Source organism: Sinocyclocheilus anshuiensis, unplaced genomic scaffold (genome assembly GCF_001515605.1).
Source record: "Sinocyclocheilus anshuiensis isolate Anshui unplaced genomic scaffold, SAMN03320099.WGS_v1.1 scaffold697, whole genome shotgun sequence".
Lineage (NCBI taxonomy): Eukaryota > Metazoa > Chordata > Actinopteri > Cypriniformes > Cyprinidae > Sinocyclocheilus > Sinocyclocheilus anshuiensis.
Genome location: NW_015538036.1, coordinates 254978 through 266010, shown reverse-complemented (window position 1 = coordinate 266010; position 11033 = coordinate 254978). Strand labels below are relative to the sequence as shown.

The following is an 11033-nucleotide window of genomic DNA, read 5'->3' as shown; positions in this document are numbered from 1 at the left end:
AACAGACAAAAAAATAAGAAATCAGGAAGGGGGCCAACACTTTTTCACGCCACTGTATCTACTGAAGGTGTGTTTTTTAATTTGTATATCTGGCATAATATAAGCTATATAATTTCCAATTTTGCACATTGTTAAATATGTCTTCTCATTTTAAGGCATAAGACTAAATAAAGCTGATGAGCTTGCCAGAGAAGAGATCTAATTTTGACCAATTGTCTGTCCGATGTTTCAGGGAGCCGTTCCATGCTGGCTGTAAGTCCTGCAGCGGCCAGCAGAGGGCACACTGACGGCACGTCTGACCTGATGGTGGATGCCTCCTATTACAACCTCTACCAGCCCACACCATACTCATCCTACTATAGCAACTTGTACAACTACCAGCAATACCAGGTGAATGGACATGCTCCTCATGTCAAGTGCAATTAAGCACCCCTTTTCAGTTTTTAAATTAATGTTATCAATTTATTTGATGCTAATATGTACCACCATTATATGCTAATAATACATATTATTATGATTATTATTATTATTATTATTTCAAATGGGACTGGATAATTTAGGGTTATTTCACCCAAAAATTTAAATTCTGTCATTATTTACTCACCCTCATGTTGTTCCAAAATATCTTAATTTGTGTTTCGAAGAATAACCAAAGTCTTATTATATATATTTTTTTTTTACACTTTATTTTAAGGTGTCCTTGTTACAGTGTAATTATACATTTAAGTACTGAGTAATATTAATTAACTACATGTACTTACTATATGGTTAGGGTTAGGATTCGGTTTAGGGTTACTTGCACATAATTATGCATGATTTATTGTTATTATAATAGTAAGTACATGTAACAAGGACACATTAAAATAAAGTGTTACCTGTTTTTTTATATTTATACCAATGTCTTCTTATAATGATTGAAATTTCCTTTTTTCAGAATATGTATTTTTTTGGTGAACTACCACTTTAATACATACACACATTAGGTGCAATGATAATAATAATAGTAATAGTAGTAAACCTGATATTTGTAAGATACCCAGTCCCTTTTGAACCTTCAGGCACCTTTATTGTACATGTAAATTTGTAACCAGAGTTGTTACACATGTGATGCATTACTTCAGTTAATTCTTTTTAGTAGCATAATTATGCACTGAAAATAACATTGCTTTTCTCCTGCTAAAAGTTACATATCTTATAGTTCTGGCATTACATTAGATGTAAAGTGTGGTTCATAATGTTTTATAATTAAATTTTTTTAAATTTTATTTCTTACACATTAGATGTGGTATTTTTTTAACTATAAAATGAGTTGTGTAATAGTAATAGTAAAAGTAACAGAAACTGTTCATGACAAAGATAAATTTTTTTTGTGATGTTTATACTTCCAAAAATGATTTACATTTATTTTGAATGAATCTACTGACCCCAAACTCAACCCCCTACTATATAGTATCTTCAAACCAACCATTCAGACATACAGTACCCCACACTAGCACTCTAGAAAACATCCGTGTGAACGCCAGCATGGTGCACACACCTCCACACTCACCCAGTCTGCATCCCATGTAGCCCAGGCCACGGTAATAAGGTGATTAAGTGTGTTGCAGGCGTGTTGATAGGGGCCGCTGACATTGGACCCGTCTGGCTTGTTGAAGTTGGCAGGCTGTAGTGAGCTTCTTTCCTCGGTGTACAGTGATAATACCTGTGCCATCGTTCCAAGCCACTGGCCAAACACAGCAGGAAGGTGTGGGGCTTTCATGCACGCTACACCTCTCACATGCTGTTTACATTTCGCCGCTCCCCCCACCCGGAACCGCAACTAATTCTGTCATTGGAGGTTTTTTAACCCTTATCCTTATTGTATAGCCAACTATCACAAGAGGACTGATATATCAAAGTCTAAATAATCATTGCTTTTAATTAGTTTGACTGTTATTGCATTATAACATTAGCTATATATGTTTTTGTTAGTTTACTATGATATTAAAAAAAAATCCTAATCTACAAAAATGACATATTTCCAGTTTTCTCATCATGCTGCTCAGGCATTGACGCTCTCACTCTTCTGGCAGTAAAATATTATTTTAAAAGTAGCTTACGGTTGTAGTTGTTGTATTATAATTACGTTTTAATGTAGTATCATATATTGCTAGTGTAAATTACCATTCAAAAGCTTGGGGTCAGTAAGAATAAAAAAATCTTTTTATTTAGCAAGGATGCATAGAGTTGATCAAAAGCGACAGTAAAGACATAGCTAATATTACAGAAGATCTCTGTTGAAAATGAATGCTTTTCTTTTGAGCTTTCTATTCATCAAAGACATTTTTTAACATTGAGAATAATCAGAAATGTTTCTTGAGCACCAAATCAGCATATTAGGATGATTTCTGAACAATAATGTTTACAATGAAGACTGCAGTAATGACTGGTGAAAATTTAGCTTTGCCATTCCAGGCAACAAATTAATTACACAAGCAAAATTAATTACATTTTAAAATGGAAAATGTTTATTTTAAATTGTGATAATATTTCACATTATTACAGTTTTTATTATAGGTTTGATCAAATAAATCCATCCTTGGTGAGCATAAGCATACAGTACAGTTTTGTAATGTTAAAACTGTTAAAGGAAATCTGATCTTTTGTGCAAAAGATTTATGTGGTCAGTGTCACACAAATTAGCCTATTAGCGGAATAAGGGTTAGGGGTTTCAGTTTGTAATGATAGAGACATTAACATATTTTAACTGATTTGTTGATTTTGATTGCTTCCATTGTCCTCATTTGTAAGTGCTTTGGATAAAGCGTCTGCTAAATAACTAAATGTAAATGTAACTGTATGGTTTAAAGATTTGCACCAACTTATAATCAGATGTACTGTACTGCAAAGTAATTATCAGTTTCTCTCAGAGTCAGATGCAAACCATGCAATTCTAAGTCCAAGCACATGAATCTGTCCTGGCAGCAGCTCTCCAGTGTGGATGTTGTCTGCATCAGACCATGCTGCACAAGTTTGAAGATGACCGTTAGAAGATATCAAACTGGACAGCATGAAATTGAGGGCATCCTCAAAGTCATGGCCCGTTCAACTTTGATATACCATCATCGCATTGCAACAGTTTTACAAGCCTTTATTAATCAGCCATCACCCACTGACATTAGAAAGAGTCTTCATTACCATGACATAATATGATTTTCATATGGAGATCACCCTGTGTATATGGACTCTGATTTATATGGCAAAGTATCCTCATTGTATCAAATCTGATCTACTCAAGTGTGAAGTAAATTAAATCTATATTTCTCCAGGGAGCCATTCCTGAGTGTTAAGTCAGTGATGGGGCCATAGTTTAGCATATTTGTGCAGTTGGGACCCTGATGGCGACATATTGCTCCAGGGTCACCGCTTCCATCTTTTTATTGTGTCCCAGGGTTTGAATTGCAAAGGTTAATGATATTGCTCATATAAAGATACAGCTCTGTAGAGGGGGAGTAACTTTAATTCTGATCTCCCATTGCCAGAATTTGACTATTTGAAAGATGAATGTAGGAAATATGCTATGATTTTTTTTGGTGTTTCATAGTAAACTGTTGTCTTAGTTTGTTTCATTGTCTATTGGTTTGTTTTTAGCTTTTGAAAAAAAAAAAAAAATGTATTTAACATTTACATTTAGCAAGTTTTATTTGTGTGACGGTGTCATTATTTTATGATTAAAATTACATTAAAAAATGCAGTTTGTACAGATACTGACTTGAACACAGCTTTTATTTTCTAAATGTTTCTCATTACTGAATTAAAATTCAGGTAACACTTTATTTTGGGGTGTCCTTGTTACACGTGTTACTTGTACTTACTATTATAATAACAATAAATTATGCATAATTACATGCAAGTAACCCTAGACCAAACCCTAATCCTAACCCTAACCATATAGTAAGTACATGTAGTTAATTAATATTACTCAGTTCTTAAATGTATATTTACACTGTAACAAGGACCCCTTAAAATAAAGTGTAACCAAAATTAGTTTTGGGTTTTTTGTGGAGCATTAAAATTGCAAAAAGTTTAAATAGTTTAAGTATGGTATGGTAGTTTCATAAAAATGTTCATTAAAAAGAATTAAAGGAGCAGTTTACAAAATAATGTTTTAATGGTTTGTTCATCAAATCAAAGGCAATGCAATTCAAGCCATTTTGAAGAAAGGAAGAAAACCATAATACAGGAAATCACAGATGGGACCCCTAAAGATCCCCACGACTGTGTGTCAACATTCAGTTTTTTTATTCTTGTATTGGATTATTAGATCTTTTGACATGAAGGTTACAGTAGTTCAGGTTGTCGCATCAAATGGAATTACCTCAAGAAAATTTGTAGTGTCCATGATTGAAAAACTCATTATATTATACTGTATATTATAATTATAAAATTATAAATAGTTGTTACCATGAAAAATCTGGTAGTCAATAGAAGCATGAAGCATGATGTCTTTGTTTCTGCAAGAACGATGAACCTGTAAGAAAGGCGTTATTGTGATTTAGGTTGCATCACTTAAGAAGGATTTCTCTTTCCATCAGGCTGTTTTGTAATCCAGAAACTTCACAGTTGTTGGTATGCAGTTGTTTGTAGGACATTATGATGTATTCTATCTTATGTTTACAAACTCATAACTTGTTCCATGAAACTTTCCATCATAGCTTCTTCTCTTTATTAGGGTTCATTTGATAAGGAAGTAATAGGGTGAGGAGCTCATCTGGCTTTTATCTTAGTGTGTCCATCTCCCGCCCTCTCCCCCACCTCCAGCAAGTGGGGCTCCGCTGCACTGCAGGTGGAGAATGAAAATATGAGGGTTGCGTAGAGGATCCAGACAGCTGATGGTGCCAGATAAGAGCTCACTCAGGGAGGTAAAGGACTCCAGCCAGCCCTTATTAATGATCCAACACAGCAGAGGTAGCACAACGCTAGCAGGCCTGGTCATTTCTGTGGGCAGTTTTTTATTACATGAATTGGAAATCACAATGCGCGTTTAAACTGCTGAAGCTGTACTAAGCAAGCACTATGCAGTGTTACCAGATTTTGCCGAGATATGTTCATACCTGAGATAGAGATCGGAATCACAGGGAATGACGTTGAATGATGCATGAATTTTATTCCACTTGGACTTATTTTGACATAAGTGTTATGGTAGGTTAAGAGTGGCATAGAAAAGGCATGAAATAGTTGAGTAGCATAGCAAACATTTGGGCACACATTCAGTGTTTGTCTCTTGCTTGTTGTGGCACATGCTTTTTCCCACCTCCTTTTATTTCATGTACTTATTGGTGGGGTACTGTTGAAAAAATTCAGTTCAATTTGTATTATATTTGTCATAGGCAATACAAGAGGCTGACATTGTTTAAATAACAGTTTATAAACCTGTCAAGAGTTGATGGGGTGGACAGTAAATGGTGACATATTACTGGCTGACAGAAATCAAATTCCATAAAAGTGAAATTGAAAACACCCTAACGCCTCTGTGCCGTCAAGTAGACAGCTTATTTTAAAGTTCTCGCAAGAAGGAAGAAAACTTGCCAGAGCAGTTTGTTGCAGTTTATTTTGAAAAAGAAAAAGAGAAATAAAGCAATCTAGGCAGGAGGTCAACCATAACACATACTGGCCATTTTTTCTTCTCCTCGGACTAGAGGTTTATACGTCATGTATAGAATGTATAGACTGTTTTACTGAAGCACTGAAACACTTGATAAATGCATCATGCAGTGTGCAGATAGAACTCAAGATCCGGTTTAGGACCGTCACTGTTGAGGTACCATACACCTTGTGTCCAATTATATGATTAAGTATGTCTTCTGGTTCAAACAGGGACTGTATGAGGATGAGAAGATGGACCAATTATATATAAATAAATAAAAGGAAGAAATTCAGGGTGTCTGCGGGGTCTTAAAAAGCATTAAAAGTTGATAAATCAATTTAGAGAAAATTAAGGCCCTTAAAAAGTATTAAGTCTTAAATGCCATTTTCCAAGGTATTAAATTTTGTATCATCTTTTCATTATTTATATTTGTCGAATAGTGGGGTTCTGTGTATTTTATTTATGGAATCCCGCAAGATTTGACTTCATCTGTTATGGCGCTCACTGACTGACTGCGCCGCTTCGTGATAGCGTGGGGCTTGTTGATCCTGCTCATGCTGAATTTCTGACCATTACCGCATGCTCCCATCCGCTCCCGCGATTTCTGTGTCCACTCCCGCAAACATTCTAATATTGTATATAATTTTTCGCGCATCAGGGCGCCACTATCAATATGTGGGGTATTTAAATCCCCTTTGAATGAGCGCTTGCAGTCGTAGTTCACTTTCACTTTCGATTTCGCGATCGCGCGCGCACTGTGTAAAGGGAGCACATCTTACGATAAAGGATATTGGTCGATGAGCTCAGGATCTGTTGAGGAGCAAATCCTCCATCATCTTGTCAGTTATCTCTCCTTACTTTTGGCACGTGATCAGGCAAATCTAACTTCTGCAGCTCGCGTTGAATGCAGGGTTGTTGTTGTTTTTTTCCACGAAATTGGGCTGCTTTTAAGCTGTTGCCATGGGTTGATTTTCCCCAGTGGGTTAAAGGTTTGAAATATTGCATAAATTACATTTGGTTGATATGCTTGTACTGAAACATTTTGCATTCTACCTGTAATAAAACTGTGCTAAATGTTTTGGGCCACACTAGTAGGAAGCATGAGTTGATGTGACAAATACATCTTTTGAATATACTGTGTGAACTCATTGCCCCGTTAGGTCGGAGAGCTTTATTTTCCCTCCTCAATAAGTTTTGTCAGTTGTTTTGTTTATTGGTCTAATTCTTGTTTCTTGGGTTGCATTGGTTAGTCACTCAATTAATTCTCTTGTGCTTCGTTCCCCCCCTTCTGAGTTATGTTGTATTGATAAGGAGTTATCACAAAGTAAGTCTGTTTAGTTGCGTTATCTTACAATCAATATATAGTAAATGTAAGTTATAAAAGTGTCGCCGATGTAACCGGTTAAAACTTGGAGTGGCGATGAGGTCTTAAAATGTATGGAAAGAGTCTTAAAAAAGGTCTTAAAAGGTATTAAATTTAACTCCATGATTCCTGTATATACCCTGAAATTGCAAAACTCAATAAAGCATCTAAAGGATGTTCAGCCTTTCAATTAAGACTTATTGGTAAAGCCACTGTATAGTCTTAATGGACTTATAGTCACTGTTTTGCAATGTACATGAACATTAGCTGGACCAACATTTTAAAAATAGAAAGAGTCAGAGCATCCTCCTTGCAGAATAAAAATGTTAATTTCTTAAAAAAACACTGACCCCAAACCTTTGAGCAGTAGTGCACTTTTTTTTTTTACTAAAGAAGCAAAATCCTTGTTGCATTCATATTGCTCAGCATTCATCACTTCATTCATTGTCACTACTTAATCTAAATTATTTTTGACTATTTTATTGAAGAGTAGAAATTAGCCAAGCTGTATTAAAACCTTGCGGTATGCTGAGCCTTGCATATTGACATGTTTTACAATTTTGAAAATTATGTGCGAATGTCTGTACCTGCAACTTTCAAAATGTGATTGTCTTTCTTTTTGATTCTTGACTGTTGATAAGATGAGATTCTTTGTGTTGTGTTAACTTGTCTTTTTTTTTCCTCCACCTCTCCCAGAATCACATCCCTTTGAATCAGATGCCCAGTGGAAATGGTCGCCATAACGTGTCCCCCCAGTACCGAACACACTCCTACTATTCATCTTACCTGAGTCAGGGGCTCGGCACAACTGCATGTGTGCCACCCAGCACCTGCCCTGAACCCAAAGCAGCAGGTCAGTCCCACACACACAAACATGCTCTTAGGGCCATAAACTTTTATCCAGAGATTATCAACAGTGTGAGCAAGTACATCTGAGGGAGGTTCATACTCTGAGTCAAGGGCGCTGTAAAATTTATAAAAATAAATAAATTCAAAGGTAAAACTTTTATGAGAGTCATTTGTTCTGGTGACTTCAGATTTAAAGTGACAAGGACCATGTGCTAAGCGCTCCAGTCTTAGAACATAGAAATCATAAATTGTATTTTCAGATTTTTCCTGTGCCTTTCACTTTGTAAAGCTATACAGTTTGAACTGACACGGTCTAAAATTATTTGTAGATTTTAAAAACAGTAATGGCTTTCTGTGCACCATTTTGAACAAAAAAGTGTTGAAGGATGGTTTAGTATGATTATGGTCTTTCTGTGATCCACCATTCCCGTATACCTCCAAGCTTGCCACCTGCCCTGGCTGTTAATGATTTTTACATGCTGATTTCCAGTGGTTTCAACATAAGGGTGTCTGTCACCCCCACTATCACTGCAGGGGGTGTTATGTTCCATTACACGCAAAAGACGCCAAGCTGGGTGGTCCCATCTCCAAAACAAACTTACTCGGAACCCAGTGAGGAGTTTGTGGTCTATTATTTGTTTCCTGTACCTTTATACAGTACCCTAATGCAGGGTTTTTGGGGTCTGGGGATCCACTAGGGACTCTGAGTTATGAGTTATGTTACCATTGTTTTAGCAATGTTAAAGTTAACGTGTTAAGATTAAAAAAATTATTAATTAAATATGTACAGTATATAGTGGTGCACCCTGAGCCAGTTTAAAAAAAACAAAAAAAACATTCATTTCGGTTGAGATGTTAAACTAATCGCGATAAAATTGGGGGTGGGAGATTATATGATTGTATTTCTTCAGTCTTAAGAAAAGTTTATGTAGTAATTTTTTTTCATCATGCCTCTATATAAAGCATATTAAAGTAAGTGTAGCGGACCTCATCTGAATGATGACCAAAACTTTACTGATGTTTTATTAAGTTTATTGCGTCCTTTTTCACTCCAAAAAAATCACCATAAGAGCTAAACAAAACACAGCACAAGAAGTGCACATTAAACTCGCTCTCTCAGCTGCATTATCATCAACATACAGCGAATTACACAAAACACTTATTACAACTAACAGTAAACAAATATATACAGATCTCATGCCTTTTCGGTGGGTGCTTAATAAACGGACAAACTTTAAATCCGAAGAACTGCGTGCTTTCATTACCCATATAACGTTAGCTCCGACGTAGACTAGAAAACTCGTCAAAATAAGAGTCCTGCCTTAGTAAAGGAGATCTCATACATATTTAAACTTACAAAAAATATTAAAATGTATACAAAAACAAATTAGAAGATTAATCATAATAGTCTGTTACAATAAAGAAGGATTAATATGTATTTAATTTATACAGTGAAGTGTTATTTTACATTTGTTTACTTTATTTCTGTACCTGAAAACTGTTAAACCTACCTAAAAAGGACTGTTTATTTAATATGTATCTTTGTTCTATTGTATTTATGTAGGCCTGCTGAATGTTAAATGGATCCAATCCATGTTCATTAGAAATTATTTGATGATGCAGCAATAAAACTGCTAGTATAATTTAATGCAGGTGTTTTTGAACTTTGCTGATTTAAAACATGATCAAAATACTATCTATTTTAATGCCAAAATTTCAAATAAGCGAGGAAGTGACAAATATCGGTATCGAAATCGGCCAATAAGTATTTGTTAAAATCGGTATCGTATCGGCACCAAAAAATCCTATCGGTGCATCCCTACCTTAAACCTATTTTGTAAAAAAAAAAATTGAATTGTTTTTTATTTTGAAATCGTGAATCGTATCGCATCGTGAGTAGAATGAATCATTACATCCCTAACAGTATATGTCCAGTAATTTTAACAAATAAAGAATTTGGCAATAATTATTTCATTCTGCTTTCTATCCAGTTTTTTTTTTCTATTGATAGCCCTATAACATAAAAAAAGTAAATCTGCATATACAAATATGTATATACTGAAATATGCAAATTTGTATTGAATGAAAATTTGTGTTTTCAGTTTAATACATCTAATATTGCTCTAATAGTAAGTAGGAATAAAAGATATGTTAACTTAATGCAAAGTAAATATTTTCCAGATAATATTTTAATTATTTGCTTCAGTACAATGACATTATAAAAGCCACTTATTTCATTGCGTGAGCAACATCTGTTGTCTTTATCACACTTTTATTTTTTCACACCGTAAATTAACCTGTATAATATATGTAGCTAGCTGTCTTTATATTTTTTTGAAGTGGGTCTCCCAGAACAGAATCATCTTACATATTTGGAGACCCTAATGAATCTTTAGTCAGCATAAACAGACATTTTTATTTATTTATTTATTTTGGTGGATGAAACTGGGCTAATAATGTTTAACATCCTGTTCCAATCCTTTGATTAGAGAAGATGGCCGGATGACACTGAGTGACCATCCACTCCCTCTTTGGTCAGATCCCTAAACATCTCATGGTATTTTTAGTGCCATATTAACAACTTTTACAGTCAGACCTGATTAGCTGTGACTAGTGGTCGACCGATATGGGTTTTTTGACAGCTGATGCGATATCTTGGAAAGCAGGGTGGCCGATGGCCGATATAAAGCCGATACAATTTTATTTATTGTAATTTATATTTAAGAAATTTGAAATCATTTGAAAATGGATTAAAAATAATTGAGTAAAATAAACATACTTATACTTTAGAAGACGAAGCATTTTTCACAAATAAATAAATATTTAATAAAAATCTAGTTAAAAAGGAAGTAAACACTAACACTGTAACCAACAGGGCACTCAGTATACAGTTTGTGTGCATTGGGAATCATATATATATATATATATTTTTTTTTTTCAAATAAAGCCAAGGTAACACTAAGGCACCGAAATCTGTGTTCGGATTCGGTTCTAGTACATACCGGTTACATAGGTACCGGTGCTATATCGGTACCGGGTTTCAGTACCCAACCCTGGAGAACACGCGGGATACAAATGCACACTTCACAAGATCTCAACTAGATTCGACTAAGTCTGCAAGGTTTATGAGATTAAATGTTCATTAGTCTTTCAAAGATTTGTTTAAAGGGGTCATATGATGCGATTTAAATTTTT

The 11033-nt window shown here is 34.9% G+C and overlaps 1 protein-coding gene across 2 annotated transcripts in view; it reads left to right on the top strand.

The window, feature by feature from the left end:
• Positions 1-11033, top strand: part of LOC107681432 (doublesex- and mab-3-related transcription factor 1-like) — a 28148-nt gene that overhangs the window by 3926 nt on the left and 13189 nt on the right. Inside the window, exons 3-4 of one of the 2 annotated variants that reach the window (XM_016477739.1) lie at positions 233-390; positions 7686-7842. In XM_016477739.1, coding sequence (XP_016333225.1) covers positions 233-390; positions 7686-7842 — 315 coding nt within the window. The remainder of the gene's footprint in view (positions 1-232; positions 391-7685; positions 7843-11033) is intronic. The other variant, XM_016477745.1, reaches the window with a different exon arrangement.